The sequence below is a fragment of the Xiphophorus couchianus genome, chromosome 6 (assembly GCF_001444195.1).
Source record: "Xiphophorus couchianus chromosome 6, X_couchianus-1.0, whole genome shotgun sequence".
In the NCBI taxonomy this organism is placed as follows: domain Eukaryota; kingdom Metazoa; phylum Chordata; class Actinopteri; order Cyprinodontiformes; family Poeciliidae; genus Xiphophorus; species Xiphophorus couchianus.
In genome coordinates this window covers 3,894,182-3,915,321 of record NC_040233.1, presented here as the reverse complement: position 1 = coordinate 3,915,321, position 21,140 = coordinate 3,894,182, and the positions used below count along the sequence as shown (strand labels likewise).

At 40.4% G+C, this 21,140-nt stretch overlaps 2 protein-coding genes across 3 annotated transcripts; one reads left to right on the top strand and one right to left on the bottom strand.

Moving 5' to 3' along the window:
- The first annotated feature begins 312 nt into the window (after positions 1-312).
- On the top strand, positions 313-7,475 carry cpdp (CPD photolyase). 2 transcript variants are annotated; one of them, XM_028019508.1, is made up of 10 exons: positions 313-709; positions 870-1,195; positions 1,287-1,435; positions 2,639-2,821; positions 3,460-3,618; positions 4,359-4,557; positions 4,680-4,832; positions 4,954-5,075; positions 5,586-5,745; positions 5,840-7,475. In XM_028019508.1, the coding sequence occupies exons 1-10, from the start codon at positions 687-689 to the stop codon at positions 5,986-5,988; spliced, it is 1,623 nt and encodes a 540-aa protein (XP_027875309.1). In that variant the 5' UTR covers positions 313-686; the 3' UTR covers positions 5,989-7,475. The 2 variants fall into 2 exon arrangements, with proteins under 2 accessions (XP_027875309.1, XP_027875310.1); XM_028019509.1 differs by having other exon boundaries at positions 321-709; positions 844-1,195.
- A 5,771-nt stretch (positions 7,476-13,246) lies between these two features.
- Positions 13,247-19,733, bottom strand: LOC114146054 (neuromedin-U receptor 1-like). Its single transcript, XM_028019793.1, has 4 exons — positions 19,588-19,733; positions 16,682-17,405; positions 15,416-15,652; positions 13,247-13,557 (listed from the first exon to the last, which is right to left on the bottom strand). The coding sequence occupies exons 2-4, from the start codon at positions 17,367-17,369 to the stop codon at positions 13,247-13,249; spliced, it is 1,236 nt and encodes a 411-aa protein (XP_027875594.1). The 5' UTR covers positions 17,370-17,405; positions 19,588-19,733.
- Between the last annotated feature and the right edge of the window lie 1,407 nt (positions 19,734-21,140).

Here is a 21,140-nt window from a genome sequence, read left to right as displayed (position 1 = left end):
GTGGATATGATGGGGATTTAAATCTGAATTTTAGCGTACAGTCCTCTTCTGCCTAGAAATTGAATAACTTTCCTTTGTGTTTTCTATATTCATAGAGGTAAAGAAATGTAACTCTTTTCTAACTTCTTGCACCATTTTTTTCTAATATAAGTCTTCCAGATAAGTATTGTGGACAATGCTTCATAACATCTTACATTTTTAACTGAATCACAAGTCGTGACTCAGCATTTCTTAGATATAATATATAAAGTTTGATTTAGTCATGTGTGATCAAAATATTAATCTAAATAAGAGCGCTCTATTTAATTAAACATTTAATTCTTCTGTATGCGGGTCAAATTTCTACGAATTATACTCTAAAAATTAGCAAGGGTAAGTATTTTTTACAGCCATCTTGCCATACAATACTGATGCCAAGGACACCGAGTAATTAGACAATGAGCTTGCCATACTTGATGACCGCTGGAGCTTTCTCAGAGAGGCATGACGGGACGTGTAGTCAAATCCAATGAAAACAGTGTTACGAAAGCTGCCACCAACGTGCTCATGTAAGTGGTTGTGTAAAGCGGAGGAGGTTACGTGAGCGGCTGTTTTCTGTTTGCTTCCTTGTCTTTCTTCCATTAAAATGAGCTTTCACGACTGACTGCACCTAAAAAGGCCGCCAGTCCTGAAGGCTTCCGCCGTGTATGCTGCTCCGTGTGTGGAAAAGGTTTGTATTTTTGGTGCTGTATGGATGAACGTTTGGTTCATTGATAGACACATTAACACCCTGTGCACGTTTAGCCAATTAATGTATCCGCTTTTCATGCTAATTCTTTTGTGTTTGCTCGCGAGCGCTTCCAGTTTTCTCTGCGCTTTTCCTCCTTCAGATCTCACCCGAGGCTCGCGCGACTCCCCAGTCGGGCTCGCAGACCGAAACTCTTCTTCGCTTCATTCGGCGGAGTCACCATGTCGGAGAAAAAACGCAAGGCGCCGACTGCGGCGGGAGGCAAGGAGCCCAGCGCCAAGCAGCCGAAGCTGGAGAAGGCGGAGAAAGCCGCGGGCTGGCTGCAGAGCCTGGTGAAGCGGCAGAGGGAGGACACGAAGGACACGAAGTTCAACGAGAAGCGCCAGCGGTTTCTCACCGACACGGAGAAGATGAAGCAGGGCTCGGAGGGGGTGCTGTACTGGATGCAGAGAGACCAGAGGGTGCAAGGTGACAATATGCCACACAACAATCTGTCAGACTCATGAGGACGTGTATTCTACTCTTATGTTTTCACTTCTCCTGTCTTACCCTAATAAAGATAACTGGGCCTTGATCCGTGCGCAACAGTTGGCTACAAAGGAAGGGCTCCCCCTGCACGTGTGTTTCTGTCTGGTGGTCCCGAAATCGGAGCTGTCCACACTGAGACATTACGCTTTTCTGCTGAAGGGACTGCAAGAAGTCGCGACGGTACCACTTTGATTGTGTGTTTTCACAAAATAGATCAAACGAGTGCAAACATTTAGTTGCATCAAGATGCTTAAAACAAGAAAAATTGGTTCAAATCAGCCAACTATTTTAGCCGGGCGAATTTATTTTCTTTTTCACTAAATCGGCCCAGAATGAGAAATTCTAACTTTTTTTTCTACCTGTGAAGGCAGCAGTAAACATTGCGTATTTATCCGTAGAGTTCAACTTATTTATACATTCTCAAAGATATTCATGCACCCTTTGTAATACAGTTAAATGTCTCTTTGCATGTCATAAGTCAACTACATGTTTTTCGCAGTCTTCCGCCAGCATTTCAATAATCCTCCCTGGATATCTGATCAGTAGAGATAATTTGCTGTGGTTTATCAGCATCGTCCTCATTTTAAGAAAGGAGCTCCTGGTCCTGAAATTTGCAGCTGTCTGCTTAAACATAAAGTGGGATTGTCACATTCTGAAACTTTGAAATTTGATATGATGCTAAAAAAAAAAAAAAAAACAATACCATTTTTTATACAGTGGCAATTATTTTGTTTTTTTTGAATGCACTGCATATTTTTATGAAATTAAGAAAATCAATTACGGTATGACAGAATTTTAACTTGGTTGCATTCAAAACCTATAAATTAAGCTCTTGTTTATAAAAGTATATCATTTCAAAATATCACGTCCCTGTTTGGCAAATATAGTAGACAGGATAACACATACTATCGGTGCTAATGTATAATATTAATTACAGTACAGTATTACTTTCTTACATTGTAAATATGTCCCTTACTCTACAATTTCTTATTCTGTTTATATAAATAAATATGCAGTAGATTTAAATATCAGTGATATTCTAAAACACTAAACTGTGGATAAACATGCAAAAAAAAAAACAGAAAACCAGGAAGAGGCAAACACTTTTCCACCCCACTCTAAACCAGAAAAACATTAATGAGCCCAACTTTAATCCCACTGAAAATGTTTCGACTGTGATCTGAACCGGGGAAGCAGACGGCTGCATTCACACTTCCTCAGTCCTACTAACCACAGCAGAGTTTATGTAACTGAGTTAAACCTGTTGCCAGTGAGCACACCTCTGGAAGAGTCAGTCGTTTGGCGTTTTAATTAAAAGCTGCAGATGGCAGGCTGCTGAGGAACTGTGAGTTTCAGCCTCGCTCTCCTGTCTGCGTCCAACAGGACTGCAAGCGGCTGAACGTCCAGTTCCACCTGCTGCGCGGGGCTCCGGGGGAAGTGCTGCCCGGCTTCGTGTCTGATCGCGGTCTGGGCGCCGTGGTGACCGACTTCTCCCCCCTCAGAGAGCCTCAGCAGTGGCTGAACGACGTCAAAAAGAAGCTCTCCAAGGACATCCCCCTCATACAGGTTGGAAGAGCTGAGCACGCAGAAAATAACTCGCACAGCTTTGACGCATCGAAGCTACAAACTTTAATGCTTTCACTGTGATTTTAATAATAAAGATCAACACAAAGTGAATAACAGTACAGTGGAAGGAAAGCAGTAAATCGTTTTTATTTTTTTCCAGGACATAAAAATCTGATGGAACGTTCAATAATTTCACTGAATTCCCATTCAGAACCGCATGGCATTCTGGGGGATGTAGGCAGAGGAAAAGGCTTTAGCCACTCAACCTCTCACAGTCAGCTAAGCTAGGTTGGTGGCATCAAATAACTCACTGGCTCTTTGGTTACCTAGCAACAACCTGTTGAGCAACTTGTTTGGATAAAACAGGAAAAGGTCACGCCACCAGTTCAGCAGTATTTCGAAACAAAAAAACGAATCAACTATCAATATCGACTGATATGAAACACTTATATTGTGATACGTTTTGTGGCCACGCATGCACACCCGATTTTTATGTTTTCATTGGAAACAAAAATGACTATGTATTCCTTTCATACCACTTTGCAATTATTCTTTACTTTGTGTTGAACTACGGTATAAAATGAGCTACATTTGTATTGTCTCCACCGTCTCCTGCTATTTCTGCCCTTTATTGACAGGTTGATGCCCATAACATTGTTCCCTGCTGGGTAGCTTCACCCAAGCTGGAGTACGCTGCCAGAACCATCAGAGGAAAAATCACCAAACTTCTGCCTGAGTTCCTCACTGATTTTCTTCCTGTAGAGAAACACCAACACACTGCCACGAGAACAGCCAAAGTAAGTTCCCAGATATACATATTTTTTATATTTCTATAGGATAAAATAAAACGTACTTGAATATTTGTGCATATAAAATAGCAAAATACTGCTCAAGAGTATGGAAACACTGTGGAAATACCAGCAGATATATTTTTCACTTCCAATATCTGAGGTTCAGTGTCGGCCGATACCAATCCAATACAGAAAAAACAGCTTAATTGACTTAAAACACACTTCTTATTTTTAAACCAAAAGACATAAATATACAGAATTAAAAAATTAATTTGATATCTGCACAATTAAACACACCAACAGCTTCACATGCTTTGGTCAAACATGTAAAAACAACCATAATTTGTTCAGTCAGTTCAATTAGGAGTAGAACATCCAATGTAAAATAAATAATAAAAAATCTGAAAATAACAAAAACAATTTGTTGTTGCTGCAGCAGGTTGACTATCTTCGTTAAACATGTAAAAAAACGTAACTCTGGCAAACTTTCTTTCAAATGGCTCAGAAAGTGCTATTAGGAATTCTAAATATAACGTAAAATAAATAATAAAGCACGTGTTTGTGCTTTCTCTTCACTGAGAGCACAAAGCATAGAATTAGACTGACTAGATCTGCGGCAGCAGACTCCACAGCCTGGCAGCAATCCAGACATCAACTGAAATGCTGTTAAATGTTAAATAGGCCGTTCATGTTTTCTGTGGCTGTCAGGTGTGCTGCTTTGACTTGACCCGTTTGCTCTGCCTCAGCCTGTAGACTGGGAGCAGACCCTGGCCTCCCTGGATGTTGACAGAACAGTAGGGGAGCCTCAGTGGGCCAAGCCCGGCTCGGAAGCTGGCATGGCCATGCTGGAGTCCTTCATCGATGTCCGCCTGAAGCTGTTCGCCACCCAGCGCAACGACCCCAACACGGCCGCTCTCAGCCAGCTCTCCCCGTGGATCCGCTTCGGTAGGCAAGAGATGTTTCCGTTAGATCTTCACCGATCTCACCGGAGCCGTTAAGTCCAGACCGATGGCCTTCACTTCATGCGACTCCGACTACATAAGTTTCTGTGCCATTCCTCTGATCAGGCCAGCTTTCAGCCCAGCGTGTGGCACTGCAGGTCCGGCGCTGCGGGAAAAACGCCAGCGAGTCTGTGGCCGCCTTCATCGAGGAGCTGGTGGTGCGCCGGGAGCTGACCGACAACTTCTGCTTCTACAACGAGAAGTACGACAAAGTGGAAGGTCAGTAGGATGGGGGAGGGGTCTCGGTAGAAGTGATGCGGCAAACATTTGTCCGAATGAATTCAGTAAAAATGAACTCAAGTTTTCTGTTATGATCTTGGATTGTGGCCGTGGCTTCTAGGTGCTTATGAGTGGGCCCAGAAGACCCTGAAGGACCATGCTAAAGACAAGAGGGACAACATTTACACCCGGGAGCAGCTGGAGAAAGCACAGACACACGACAAGTTATGGAACGGAGCTCAGGTAAGATAAAATCCACATTAAATATCTAAGAGGCAAGCTATTACTGCATATCTGCACTTGAAAGACTACAACCCTGGATGACCAATTTAATTTTGACACCATGTACATATTTTATGTGCATGGTGTCAAAATTATTGTACATAGATAATGTACATTAAGTAACATTAAACATTGTATTTAATGTTTATCTTGTTCTCCACTGTCTGTGTTTTATTTTGGTCTGTATGTTTCTTTGAAATAAAGAGAGAGATCATGAGTAGAGGAAATGGAACTGCTACGTAAACACTTCAAAATAAGAGCATGAATTAAAACATCTACTTGGAAAATGTTTAGCAGTCGATAACTAAAACTTCAACACAGATGTTAAAATGTATTCAACTAAAAGTTTACAAAACAGCATAGAAGAACTAGCGTATAATTGTGAAGGGGAATATGTAATTTTTAGCATTTTCTTTTTATCATTTATTTGAACTATTTAATTACCTTTGACACTTGTTGTTTCCCCATCAGTACCAGATGGTAGTGGAGGGGAAGATGCACGGTTTCTTGAGGATGTACTGGGCCAAGAAAATCCTGGAGTGGACCTGCTCGCCAGAGGAGGCGCTCTCCATCGCGCTCTACCTGAACGACCGCTACGAGCTGGACGGTCAGGACCCCAACGGCTTCGTCGGTGAGAAAAAGCAGGACCGTTGTTACAGGTCGAGTCCACTTGTTTCTCATTTTCTCACTATTTCTCTTCCTCTGCCGGATGTCTCGTCCCGCAGGCTGCATGTGGTCCATCTGCGGCATCCATGACCAGGGCTGGGCGGAGAGGCCGGTCTTCGGCAAGATCCGCTACATGAACTACAAAGGCTGCCTCCGGAAATTCAAAGTAGCTCAATTTGAGAGGAAGTACTGGCCCAAAAAGGCCTGAAGCATGGTGCGCTTGAAAGAATGTAGAGGAAATGTTTGATGAGCTCCATCTCTTACATTTTCCCTCAGGGTTCGTTTTTTAATGTCTTTTATGCTGTGGATGTTTATTCTTATCTCTGAAGCCATCCAGTATGCTATGTTGTGCCTTTATTTCCTTTTAACTCTACCAGCTTATACAAACTATTTTGCAGGATGTTTTTTTTTTATATATACGTATTAATTTTATATGTTTTAGAAGCCTGTTTCTGTATTGTTTTGATGCCGCCTTTGGATTCACTGTTACAGCTCACGTGTGTTTTATTTTTTATCTATATTTTTTGGCCTGTATGATTCTGTTTGCCAAAAACAGATCAACTATAGAGAAGTTTGTGTTTATGTGTTAATTTGAGGAACTGCATCACAGATTCTTTAGTTAAGAGTTTATTCCCAACCAAGTTAATTCTTCTAGTCACTTAAACTCAAAAATACCGTATTGACCCCAAAGGGAAATTAGACACTGTGGCAACTCTTATTAATTAAAAAAAATATTCAGTTACAGTAGATGGTGATGTCTGTGGGTTGGAAAGATTGCCTGTGATCTTCTTCATCTCTGTCCACTCGTCTCTGATGTTGTTCCTCTGCAGTTTATTCTCCAGCTTCCTCCCGAATCCTCAGAAACTCCCCGTCTTGTTCCTCAAAGGCTTTTCTTTTTTCTTGTTTAACAGTGATCCGGGGTTTATTATTAGGGAAACATCTCACGGTTCGGGTGGGGATGGTGTTGTCCACACAGAGGTTTAGTTGGTCACACACTCAGTCCTCAGTTGTTGACGTTCTCTCCTCTGGCTGGCAAAGAGCGATCCAATCTGTTGCTCCTTCAGCTTCCTGTGACCTCTTTCTGTCTCTGAACAAGAGGTTTACACTTAGAGCAGAGAAAAACGGGGATACAAGTAGCATATATGTTACCTTTGTGTTTTCTAAATGTCAATCCCAACCAATAGCATTGATTTTTATTTTTTTTAAACGAACATGAATAACTGGCAGCAACAACAATTAATGGGCGGAAAAAAAATACTCCTTCGTCAAACACAAACTGATATGAAACCGTGTGTCTATATAAGGAATCCTGTTTCAGTCCAATTAGGGAGCGAGCTTTCATTCAGCACATATGTAATTAAAGAAAACAACCCCCTCTCCAGTCCAGCCTAATTAACTGCAGTCTTAGCGGTGGATAAAAACAGTCTCTAAAGGAGGCGCTGCAACTGAAACCAGTTTGCTAATTAAAATATGAATCCCCTCATGTTCCCCTTGTTTCAGAGGAAAAAAAACTGCATATTCTCTATAGATATTTTTTAAATATTAACTCGTTGAAGCTGGGGATTCTACAGTTTTATGGAATATCTGTCTAGACTAGAGGGATTAACGGTGATGCTTTAATCCTTCTGGTACCCTGTTGGCACTGCTGAAGTAAATGTTGCGTTTGTTCAATTAAAATTTGGACATGACTTATAATTTTTCATATCTGGTCTCCTGAAGAAATATATATTTTAAGCTTTTCCTCTTAAAGGTGCAGTATTTGTTTTGTCCAGTAGAGTCGAATCACTTCATAGCACAATCAAATAACTGTGTTGGCTTTAGTTGTTATAAACATTATGTATATGCCTTAAAGAAATTGGACTTTGTAATGTTAATATCTTGAACTTGTGCCTCTGCTCGAGAAACTCCTGCTCTTTCTGAAACTTTGCCTGCAGGAAATCATCTCAACATTGATTGACGTTTTTGCCAGTGTTGCACTGAGAAGTAGCTCATATACGGCTGATTCTTATTTTCACAAGAGTTCATCTTTAAATTTTGTGCAGTTTTGTTCAGATGGACAACTCAGAGTTGTGTTTATACCAGACACAGAGCACATCTGACTGGCTTCCATCACTGGAAAAGCATGACGTTGCTTTTCCAACAACGTCATGCTGACAAGAGCCAGTATGGGAAATATTACCAATAATAACGTCACATGACTTTCTTAGAAAACGTAACAATGCTTACTTTAAAAAGCCCCGTGAAGTGCTCTAAGTGTCTGTTAGATGTCAAAATTACATTTCAACTCAAAAATATTAATTAAACCCAAATAAAATGCAGGGAATTTACAGCAGTTTGAAAAGTTAACTGAACTATTTAACTATTCTTGTTCAAGCAGTGCATTAACCTCTATCCTCACACCTACCATAAAGCAAATCATTTCGTCCTACTGGCAAAAGAATCTAATCTTCCGTAACTGTCATGTCTTCAGGGTGGTTTTGCATTATCGCCTCCAAAATCATTACTCTGGTGTGAAATGAACATTGTACAAAACCCACCATGGCCTTTCCATGTCCATCTCTACAGCTGCTTCTGGTCTGTAATCTCACCAATTCACCAGGTTTTATTGAAGTTTCTAAATCCAAGCTGAAATACTCATCAGAAAACGTCATTATGATGACTTTGAATCGCTCTTCCGCTTGTAATGAATGAAATCCAGCAACCGCTGCGACCGAGATAATCTGCACAGCCTCCGACCAGCTGCTTACGTTTCGCTGGGATGATGTTTCACATCAACGGGTTTTTTTTATTACAATTTTTTTTTTATTGTTTCCAGCTCTGGACTTTTACGGCTTTTCGCTCAAAGACGTTCCCAGATCCTCCGGTGGAAGTGAAATGAAGCAGATTACACATTTCATTTGGCCTGGCTTCTTTAATTCTCACAGCACCATTCTGCTCACACACACACACACACACGCGCACACATACTCCCCCTGGTACTTGCTGTAAATGGCTCCGTCTGCTTGAGTGAATGCCATTACTTGGGTGATACAGAGACACGGTGTTTTAAATAGGTCAATTTGCAGGGCCAATATACGTGAGCAGTGTGTTCTACCATCGTTACTGGGGACGGAAACTGGGGAGAGATTGGTCTTCATTAGCGTTGATGTGGCACACCCATAATGCTGCATCATTACAAAACCATTTGTCAGCACTCAGTAGCTGGATAATCTTTGTCTACGCTCTCATCTGACATCATCTATGCGTTTCATTTTCATCCTTTCCCTGTTGCATGACCCGCTGAAGCATTTTCCTCATATTTTTTTTTTTTCCATCCAGAGGAACTGCTTTTCCTCTTCGCAGTTTGTCATCTGCGTCTTTCAGGAGACGTCACGGGAGAAGAGCTCCTGGCAGATCTCATTACTCCAACAGCACCTTTAACTGGGACGTTTTACAAGAGACGTTTGTGTACCATTCTGAAGCACCGACTTCCAAGTTACACCAGCAGCAAAACCAATAAGGGTAATAGAACATAAGACCAACCGCGCTGGTGGAAAACAATTTCCAAATTAGGGAGAATGTATTCTTCCATTGAAAATCTTCAACATTTTATGCAACATAAGAGCAATAAAATGCTTGTATAGGTGTTGAAACATAAAATGTTTAACATCTTATGCTCTTCTTTTGATGTTGTTCAACAAAATTGTTCACCAAATCAAGCACATGTTGTGCTATGAGAGAAGTATTTTAATAATTCACTTCCTAAAAAATATAAAATATTGAACTGCTGACAAAAAAAAGTTACAAATTGTTGACCTTTTCTCTTTTTACAGTTAATTCAGAAGTAGTAACTTCACATTTCTATTTGCTTTGTGGTGAAAAGAAAAGTGCAATACTGTCGATCGTCCTTTTGTATTGTGTAACAAAAAAACAAAACATGATTAAAACATGAATTCAATTAAGATGAATGGATAAATAACAGATTGTTTCATCATGCAAAATAGATTTTGGATTTCAAATTCAAAAAAGCAGTTTTATTTTGGGGCTTTTGGTCGGACAGGTTATTTTTGGCCCGTAGGATAAGGGGAGTAAACAGAATGTTAAGATCCTACAAGGGTTAAAAGACGGGGTCCATTGGACCCCTCAAGCATCCAAAGCAACAAACTAGGGCTGCTGTAAAGGAATATTTTAGTAATCGAGTAATCTATCGATTATTCTTACGATTAATCGAGTAATTGGATTTTTTTTAAAAATATTGGTAAATCTGGCATAACACCGGTGTTGCTATTGGATATCAATATCAGTCCAATTTTTCATATTTGAGCTTCCCTAAAAGTTGCTTTTTTGTAGTTTAGAAAACTAACCTGTAACAACAATAGCTCACTTTCTAAGTTAATCTGAAGAAAAGTTCTACAAAGATCTTCCTGAAGAACATTTGAAATGGTTCTTCAAATGTTCCTGAAGAACCATTTGTTCTTCAGGAACAAATGGTTCATGTTCCCAAAGAGGAACATGTTGAAACGTGTGTACAGTTGGAAGTGGCTGTTTTCTCTCATTTCATAATTTTATGTGGTAAACATTCATGAAACGTTTGATTCAAGCTCTTCAAGTTTAAACAGGTGATGAAATGAATCCCATTTTAAGTAAAAAAATTGGTATTTAAAATATTTCAGGTAATAAACATATATATAATGAAAGACTATGTGATTAAAGTAAACAATTATGTAATCAGACATTTTGCAGTAAACATTTAATGTAAACAAGCAAACCAGATGAAAGAGCCCGTCTTTAAACATTTAATGTGTAAACGATAAAGGTGACGAGTAAAGGTTATGAAATAAATCACACTTTAAGGAAATATTTGTTGTATTTAACATATTTCAGGTAAGAAGTGAACATGTAATGAAATTGATCCTGTTTGAATTTTACGTAATTGAACATTACAGGTAACAAATGTGATGATCATCTGAGGTTTTATGAACAGTTTTTTCAAAATATTTTCTAAATATAAAACTAGTTAAAAAAAATTTAAACGGGGTCAAAATGTAATAAAGATGAGTGTGCTTCATCTATATAATTTAGCAGAACAATTTCACACTGATTTTGAGTTAATGGGGCAAGCTATTGAAGAAAACATATTTAATATTAAAATTATTTAAAAATATTGAATATGACTTAAAATTTGAATAGAAAATAGTGTGCCTCGTGTAATAGCACAAATTACCACTTTTTTGTATCAGTTGGTCACAAGGCATTTATTTACCTCCAAGCTCTTGAGGAGGGAGTGATAGAGAACAGTTGGCCGGAATTAGTTTTCAGAAATCGGATTAACCTTGAGCTAAACGCCCCTTACTCTGCGGAGCACGGATAGCCAATATCCTCCTTGAAAACAACTTCACTGCGGTCAGTAGCGCAATGAAAACGCCGGAATAAAGTTTGTTTTGGTCTGTGGCCTTTAAAGATGGCGCCGAGCGACTGCGCGAGACGTAAACGTCATACGCCATGACGTTGGCTGCAAAGCTCTGTTCAATTTAATAATACAGAGGCAGGCTCACAAATACACTTATATAAAATGTCTATGCTCCAGCTTTTAGTTTATGTATTCATCTTCAGTCAATTTAATAGATGAACTCTCACGTTGCCCCACACCTGTCAAGCTTTGGGTTTGAGAATACGGGAAATGTCGCCTGGAGTTGGGGGGCCTGGGCTGGGGCTGGGGCAGGCGAGTGAACGAACGTTAGATGGGGGGAGGAGGGGAGGAAATAGACCAGGGGACAGACGAACGTAAGTCCAGGGACCGGTAGACAAGGGGATGAAAGTAAGAACAGGGCGGAGCAATACGGGATATTTATGGCACCTTCGTTCGTCACACTCAGAAACTCATCTACTAGCCATGCACCGCCGCATATGAAATTTATTGTGCGGTTCATCCGTAAAGCTACACTTACACTGTAACCATCAACTACTCAGCCGTCCGCCGTGTTCAGTCTATCCGCTCACCTGTATAAATACTCCTGCAGCCTCTTCCTGCCGTTCGCTCTGAACCAGCAGCTCCCGGAGGAGAAAGGCTGCCGTACGCGCCAGTCATTGTAAGGATGCTTATTGGTCCCCCAAAAACGTTGAAAACCTGGGCATTATCATTAATCAATAAAATCCCCACGGGCGGAACTTGAAAACTGGACGTTATGCCGCTAACACTTAGCTTTCATAAATGACTCAGAGGCGGAAGTCGGAGCTCCGTGCAACGCAAATAATGTTACGGCCGGAACACGTGCGCTAAATAATAAAACATAAATTAACGAAGCTTCGAGGCAGGTACATTTTCCTCGAGGAATTTTAATAATCGAGGTACTCGAATCATTTGAGGAATCGTTTCAGCCCTTCAACAAACCAATCAGTGCGTGAGAGGAAAAGACACTTTGCAACGGAGAACGTTCACAAGGCAGAGCATAAAACAACAAAGTCAAGATGTCGGATGTTAATAGACTCTAACCTTTTGGATGCCGTTTGTAAAGTTAATTTTTAAGTCAAAAATCAACACCAATTATTTGGTTTATTTTGCATGTCAAAAGAGAGAAAAAAATACTTTGCATTTTTCAAACTCCTATTTTCACTATGTTAGCTATTCATTCATTTATAAATGTTTATATTGGAGCAAAAATATTTAGGCCTGAATCTATATTTAAATATTTCACCCACTGACTAAATATTCAGCAAAAATATTTAGCTTGCTAGCTACATTTTTAATTTGGAGTTAAATATTTAGCTTGGGGCTTAATATTTAACTTGCCAATTGTTTATTTACTTTGAAACAGTGACATTTGTAAATGAATGAAAACATGACTTTGGAAAATGAAGCTAAATTTTTTTTCTTTTACGACATAAAACAAGTGTTCATTATTGACTGTGTAACAGCACCTTATAAGAAGATACTGATACAGTCCAAAAAAAAGTGCTTCAAAAAAGTATTAACTTAAAGGTGTGCACACTTATTTATTATTTCTTTTTTCCCCCTATTTTCTTTTGTTAAATTGTGCAGATTAATATGTGGGAAAACCTGCCATTTCACCCATTTTAGTCTATTTCTCTGCTTTCACAACGGTTCAGTGACAAGTAAAATCCTTCCTGCTTGACTTCCGGGGTGTTTTTGGACCACAATAATGAGCAATAAATATAGAATTGTAAGCACGCAGAGAGTCTTTAGGTTTTCTGCCTATAGGTTACAGCTTTGATGCTGATAGTGGAATTTCTTTTTAAAAGCTCTGGTGGCGCAATGAACAGATCTCCCCTCATTTGGAGCCATCATGACATCGGTGGTCAGCCCGGAATCCTCCAGAGGAGTTCGGTGCTCATTAAATTACCATATAAACGAATTGTGACTCCTATTACACCCCATTGTTTTTGTTGTTGTTGTTTTTTTTCAGTTACTTCTTTTGCCAATTTATTTCTGACAACTTTCCGTGAACTCCCCCCCCCCCAGAGGGCCGCTAAGTCCATTTCTTGCTGTTGTGCGCTTCCTCGCTCGAGGTGCCGCGGCGGCTCTTTTTGAAGTGCGCACGCGCCGGGCAGCCCCTGGCGCGGCACGTGATGTGGCCGAACCGCTCCCTGAACCGCGTCGACATCAGGTTGTAGAGGACGGGGTTGACGGCGGAGCTCAGGTAGAAGCAGGCGCCGGAGACGATGTGGACGCTCTCGAAGATCGCCTGGTGCCGAGCGGACGACGGGTCGATGTAGCTCCACATCAAGCGGTCCACGTGGAAGGGAGCCCAGCAGAGGCTGAAGACGACCACCAGCACGCCTGGAAAACACCGAGCGGGCGGATTAGGACTAAATTTGCCAACGAACGTTTTTCTTTTGTGTTGCCTCGCAAAACGGTTGCACTCCCCTCGCAATAAGTGAGCAAAAATGCTATAGTATATCCTATAGTGATAACGGATATTGTTTTAAAAGTGCAAATACCTTCAAGTGAAAACATGTTTCTACATTCTTGACTCTTTGCTGCACAAACTGGTTGAAAGTCGATCTGATTAACTGTCTGTTTGTGTGGTGGAGACATAAGAACAGCCCTTTGTTAACCATTCGGATTACCAACACAAAATAACACAGTACAAACTGTTACCCCACAGAAATCATTTCATATAGTCCATGTAGCTCAAATGTCATTTTTCTTTCTTTCCTCCTCACGCAAAGTTTCTGTTTATTGAGAGGGACGGAAAGCCCTGACTGACCTGGTTTGCTTTTGAATGTAGCACATAAGTTTATGATGCATTTGTAGCCTAAAGAAAAAGATTCTAAAAGAAGCTTGAAATGAGATATTAACATGCATGAAAAACACTGTACAAAAAACCTCATATTGTAGCAGGAAGACTATCATAACTCAAGATGCCATATGATGTGACTACATTGTCGTGAGAGAACGCAAAACCTATGGGCTCTTTGCACCTCAGCTTCCGCGTTCGGGGAAAAGCAGCTCAATCGTTTCCGATCTATTGAAAAAGGCTCTTTCCACTGGGTGTTTGCAGGGCTTGTCCAAGGTAACAATTAATGATGAACATCGATCCGAAACCCCAACAAGTAAGCTGGAGAAAGGTTTTAAGATGTTCGCCTCGTTATACATTCACAGATACGAAGGTGAGTTTTACTTTCTTTAAACTTTGTGGCTAACATTAGCATTAGCTTATGCTAGTAGGCAATATTCTCGGACATTTGTCTTGTAAAAATGTGCTATTTAAGTATCTAAACATTTTCCATCATTCATTAACGGACAATGTTTTTACCTTGTTTTCAAGTATATTACGTGCGTTTATTGTCGTTAGTGTCAGAGACCAAGTAACGGGGATTTTATGGTTCAGGCTTTTTGCTTCTGAAGCCTGAGGAACAACAAGCCCATAGCTTAACAGTAGAGCAGCTCTGGTGTCAGAGTTCTAGTTCAGCTGACTGTTCAGGTTCAAAGTTGTTGCTTTTAGAAAAATATGGCCGTGTTCCTTAATGTCTCCGTGTTATTTCGCTTTATTAGTTTTGCATGCTTCTTGTGAAGCAGGACGGTGTTTACAGCAGTGTGTTCAGGCGGATCAGTAGCTCGGCTGTCTGGCTCTGGTCTGCTCTCTCGTTCCCATTAACTCTCTTTCAGGCTGAATACAGAAGTGATTCCATGGAAATAACACAGGAGGCTCCTTTACCTTCTTCTTTAGGCTGAAGAAGTTGATCCGGGTTGAAGTGAAGGCTGTAAACTTTGCTGTGCGGCGTTAGCTTTAACTGGTAACGACTAGTTAATTTACAAGCCACCATCTTCTTAATTCAGGATCGTTTGGCAATCCATGAAAACTTAAAAGCCCATTATATTAGAAAGACAGCAATGTTCATAGTATTGTTTTATTTGCGTCTGAAATACGACTTTGTCTTTTCTAGCTGTCATGGTAACTCAAAGCGGAAAAAGAGAGCCGCATTTGCGCATGCGGTTGTGACGTCAGCGCGGCAGGTGCAAAGAGCGTGGGAATCCTAAAATTTTGCGACGTAACGCAAAAGAAAAACTATTTCCTCATGTCCACTAGGGGGCTCTGTAAAAAATTAAACAGTAAACGTCGCTTAAAATGTTACCTTTTTTCATTTGCTAAGTAACTTAGTGAAAAACATTTTTTAAAAAAAACAACACATACAGAGCATCTTGGTGACTTGCAGGTTGCGTTTGCTCAGTCTCTGCCTGTGGGATCTGGACAAGGAGTTGGGTCCAAGGCTGTCGCCATTAGCTGCCGCCGTGTTCCTGACCTTCTCCCTGTGCAGCTGCAGGCCAATGAGCAGGTAAAGAATGCTAATGATCAGCAAAGGGAGCGCAAAGAAGACCAAGGTGGCGACCAGGATAATCATGTTATACATCCAGGCAGGCTTGACCACATCTAGGGACAGAGAGGCAACAGTGAGAAATAGCAGATTGGCTAAGATCACGATATCATGCATGGAGGCATCATGGGAATAAACTTTTATTCAGAAGCAGAAATATCAGGTTTTAAAACTTAACAAATAACTTGAAGAATGCTACTGCCTTCTAGTCGTGCCTCAAACTATCAACTCTTTCCACATGACATTACGCTCTTCAGAAAGCAGCCCACTCCTCAAAGGACGGACGTCAAAACAGGTTATGCGCTCCTGTAAATCTTGCCAAAAAGCAGACGGCTGGTAGCCTAGTATTGCTGTTAGGGTTGATTTTACTGTAAAAACGGTCACAGGGCGCTGCGTGGTCACCTGCACAGACAATGATGCAATCCAAACTTGTCTTTTTATGGAAACCTTTTGATGAGTCAATAAGACGGTGATGGACAGCGGCCGTCAATTGTAAGAACTGGCAGTTTCTGGTGTTTTTGCCGATTTGCAGGAAACACCTTTTACAAGGTCAGAAGATTAACGTACATATACTTCATAAGTAGGTAAGTTTAGCATGTAATCAAATATTGCTTTATGGATAAGATGCTCATCTAATCATTAGTAACCATGGAGAAAATGCCACACCATAATGTAGCCTATATCATGGATTAAAAAAAACTGGTTAGCATCTAGACTTTCGTACACTTTTGAGAAGAAACTTCCTTAATGGCATAGTGCTATAAATTATGTAACGTTAGGTCAGGCAAAGTCAGCAATTTGATCAAATCAAAATTACATTCAGAGCAGGTATGCTAAGCTAGCTATTTCCGACTTTTGTAAATACTAGGTCTGCTACTGCCATAGACAAGCTAGCTTGAACATGTAGAATCCATGGCTTTACTAGGAAAAACAACTTGGAAAAACAATCGCAGTCACTCTGTTCAATACTACTGTCCTTCACTTATCACATCCATCATGGCGCCTTCAACTGATAAAGTGTCGTAGCTGCACAGAACCAATAGGGTGTTAAAAATGAATGAATGGGTTTGGCATTCAGTACGTACTACAAATGGCAGATCGGGGAAACTCTCGTCCAAACCGTGGAGGAAGCACCACTATCCCGTGCAAGCTGGCGTTCGGCATGGCACACAGCATGGACAGCCCCCACAGCACTAAGATGACCCTCTTGACGTGAGCTCGTGTTGCCAGGTGCTTGACCTTGAGGGGGTGCACCACCGCCACGTAACGTTCCACACTGAGGGCCGTAACGTTGAGGATGGAGGCGAAGCAGACCGTCTCAAACAGAAAGATTTTGAAGTAGCATCCCCCCTCCCCGAGCAGGAAGGGGTAGTTCTGTTGCATCTCGTAGAGCTCCAGCGGCATGCCAAGCAGCAGCACCAGCAGGTCCGAGACGGCCAGGCTGAGCAGGTAGTAGTTGGTGGGGGTCTGCATCACCTTGTAGCGCAAAATCACAGCGCAGGTCAAGGAGTTTCCCAGAACACCCACCATGAAAATGACCAGGTAGGTGATACACACAGGAAGAAACCTGGGGGACTTTGCTGGCCCCAGTTGCAGAGTAAGGTACTCCTCCTCACTCAGACACATTTCCCTCACATCTTGTTCAGTGGCATTGGCCAAGACCCAAGAGATGTTCATCCCACACATCACAGCAATCTCCGGGCAGCCCATGTCACTGAAGACCGTGGCAGCGGTCATGACAAGAGCAGCGAGAGAGCAGTTCAGCTCTGACATCTTGGCAACTGCAGGTGGGTTACTCACTTAATAAGTCTGAAGGGAGAAAAGAGAAAGAAGACATTTTTGACTGTCAATCATTAAAACTTTAGAGCTTGTTAAATTCATTCAATGCAAAGTACATTGTCTCCATTAATTTGTCTCCAGGAGAAACTAGCTGCGTTTGCATTACAAATCTTTGTCGAAAAATCACAGTTTTGCATTGGGAGGTGTGGGGGGGTTAATAACATCATTACAACAAATTTAGGTAAAGAATTACAATTTTTCACAATTCACTACTTACAATTTTCAATGAATGGAAGACCACAAAGTCCAGTTACAATATTTACTGTTTACTGTATGTCCACTTGACGTCCACATGGCACAACAGGCTCAGCAGACAGAAAATGACATCGGAGCAAACTTGTTCACATCATTATCATGTGCAGGTCCATATTTTTGTGATTGGCCACAAAGCTGCCAACCTAATCAAAGCAGAGCTCCACCGAGCAGAGCCGCTGAAAGAGTGAGAGCTGAGCAGCGAAAGGGTAAAGAAAAGAGGATAGGCTCCCCTCCTCCCTCCGATGCTGTGTTTTTAGGCCCGTCGTTTTTATGAGTTTTGCTATTCTAACCAGAAACGTTCTCGTTTTAACCAGCTTTGTAACTCGTTATAGTGAGAAACTTTTCCCCTCTAACGGATTGCTGCTCCTGAATGTATTTCATGGCTCTGGCAGTTTAATGCTTCCACAGCATTAACTGTTTGTTTTAGTAAAAAAAAAAAACCCTCCATATTAATTTCACATGGCAGATCTAATCTTACAAACACAACTAAAAGTAGTGTTGTCCGTTTATTCACTAAAAGTATAACAGTATTTACATAGTGTTACTTTATAAGTACAATCATCTTTTTATTGTATTTATTTATATTTATTGTTTTGTGTTCTTAGTTTTTAATGCGTTTCTTTTTCTTGTACATTGTGAATGACAATCAGCTGGAAGTCCTGCCCTCTGCTCTGTGCGTAGGGAGCAGTAGAGAAGCAGATGAAGCAAATGGTTTTTTTTAATCCTCCATCTGGAAGCTCAGTAAAACACTAAGACCAGATCTCTTCAGATCTCTTCAGATCTCTTCTGTTTTTAACGACTGGAAAAGCTGAAACTCGCTCAGGGACCGCCGCGTTCGGCGCCTCTCCCCGTTTCTCCGACGAGAAAGCTGCTTGTCTGATTTTCATTTCCGTATCGTCATCAGCCGAACACAGTGCTGAAAGATATGCAAACTAAAAATGTGTTTTTCTTTATTGTAATTGGCTTCTTAATAAAAAAAAATAGCTCATACATAAAATACTTCTATCCTAATTGGTAGGCTGATCTGAACATGCTGGATGAAATTCCCTTTTTTGTCCAAAATATTTGCAACGTCGTCCACATCAGCTGCTTTTGTGACTTGTTTGTAGATCATCTCTATTTTTAACCAGCAGAACCGGATATTCCCACAGGGACCGGCTGCTAAACCCTCCGGATGCAAAAACGAACCTATTAAACTCTATAAAAATGATCAGCTGTGACATACCCTGCTTTAAATCGACCTTTTCAATCAAAACATTTCAAACCAAATCAATCTTGCATCCTGACAAAACCTGTTTTACCTGAATCCAGATGAGAGGGGAGGAAAAAAGGTCATCGTTTCATCATTTTACTTGAAAATGATCCTTGACTTTCCAAAACTTTGGATGTCTAACATTAATACATGATTTATTTAAATCATGTTAAATTCAATAACCCTGCCATCTTGTCCCACGCCAGTATTACATCTGTAAAAAATGATATATTGTTCTAATTTGCTTTTAACTGACCCTAATACTAATCACCACTTCAATGATTCAAACTGTTGCTTCCTAACCTCCAGCAGTGTGTGTTTATTTAAAGCATTTAGATAAAAGCCACTTTAAGGTGATTAATACAATATGTTCAACACAACTTCATGTCATTTTTAGCTGTAAAGGTCCAATAATGCTGTTAGAATTAACATAAAAAAAAGTTCAGTTTCACAAAAACAAATCAAAACCCTGTTGATTATTTAAATGCTGTCAAATGAATCTTTTTTTTTTTTTTAAAGAATTTGTGCTCCACGCTGTAAAGACTCCAGAGAAGCGTTTGCTTGGATTTCCCACAGCGGATTTGTGTATAACCCACTCGGCATGTCATTGAGATTAATGTGAGGAATGAAATAAAATAAACTCACCTCCAGGTTGAGGAGCCTGTCGCAAAAATGAGACAAGATACTTTGGAAGAAAATGTTACTCCAGGTTCCTTTTTCTGTTCCTCGTTTCTTTGCGTTACTTTTAAATCCGGACTGGTCTGACGCTTTGATTTCCCGTATTTGATGGCTGATGTTCAGCCCACCTCCTTTTCCTTTCTCTCTCTCTCTCTTGCTCCTACTAACTAAGCAGAGAATCTTGTTTCAATCACTATCCTCTTTTTTTTTTTTTCCAATTTCTTTGACTCAACTTATTTTCTTCTCTCTTTTTTGTCCTCCCCTCTCCATAATCCATCTGGCATCCACTGACACTGTCAATATGTTAATTCACAAACACGCTCGGTTTTCTATTGCTTTTTCCGCTTTGGGAGCACATGTGGCGTTGCAGTGAGAATGGAAGTGGAGATTGCTTTGACCCCTGTGTTTGCCTCCTGAACGCTGTGCAGCGGTGTGCGTTCGCAATGCATAGTTTGGTTTTTATACACCCTTACAGGCATTCAGGCGGCAGGCTTCTGGATCTGCTCAGACCCATTTCCTGTCATTTCATGTCAAACTCTGACCAGGCAAACATCTGTTTTCATCTGAAATATCTCAATTCGGCAAATAAGCAGCACTCGGCTGAGTTTGAGAGTGGCCATCTTGTTCGTATCTCGTTTGAACCTCATGAATATAAAATGTTTTTGGTGTTAAAAAAAAAAAGGCTGCTGTGTTTTTTTTTTGCCTAAAGTGTAACATTATGAATGAAGTCTTCTAGTGACTCTAATAAGGTTCAGGTGAAATATTTATGTTCTTGTCATGATGAATCTTTATTTATTACTACTCTACTTTGCAATATTTGGCAATTAGAAATCTGTAAGATTGCATGCGAGGTTCCTCAAGGCTCCATTCTCAGGCAACTCTTATTTACCATCTATACGCTTAACCTTAATTGAGATTATGGACTATTGCAATCTCTCTTGCTATACATATAATCATTAAATAAACTGGAATATCATAAAAAGGAGCATTTACTTTAGTAGCCAAATTAATTAAGTGGAAAAAGTATGTAGATTAAATACACACAGATTAGTGGTATTAATATGATTTTCCACTTGTAGCTTGTGAAAAAAAAAATTTAAGCTCAGAATATTAGGTCAAAACAATAAAAATAATTTTGGCCATAGAAATATGGGCTTATAAATTTTTTTTTGACTCGTTTAAAGGTTATTTTCAAAAGGTACCTTTAATGTGGCAAACAAGCCTCATCGGAACACATATAGAATACGACTGCACGTTCAAAACACACAACTTGCAATGTTTTTAGTCCAAAAAATCTAAAGAATAATGTAAACATTTGTGCTAAACATTGTAACTGGTGAAACTTAATTTTTTATTTTTTTGCTGTAACTCCACCGACACGTTTTATTCGATTCTAATGAAGTGAAAGTGGTCTCGCCGTTGGGAGTGTTTAAATCCACTGCGTTTAAAAAGGACAGACCGCTTGACGTGCATCGTCATCAACTCCAGGCGAGTCATCGAGCGAGCCCTGATGCCGCTCC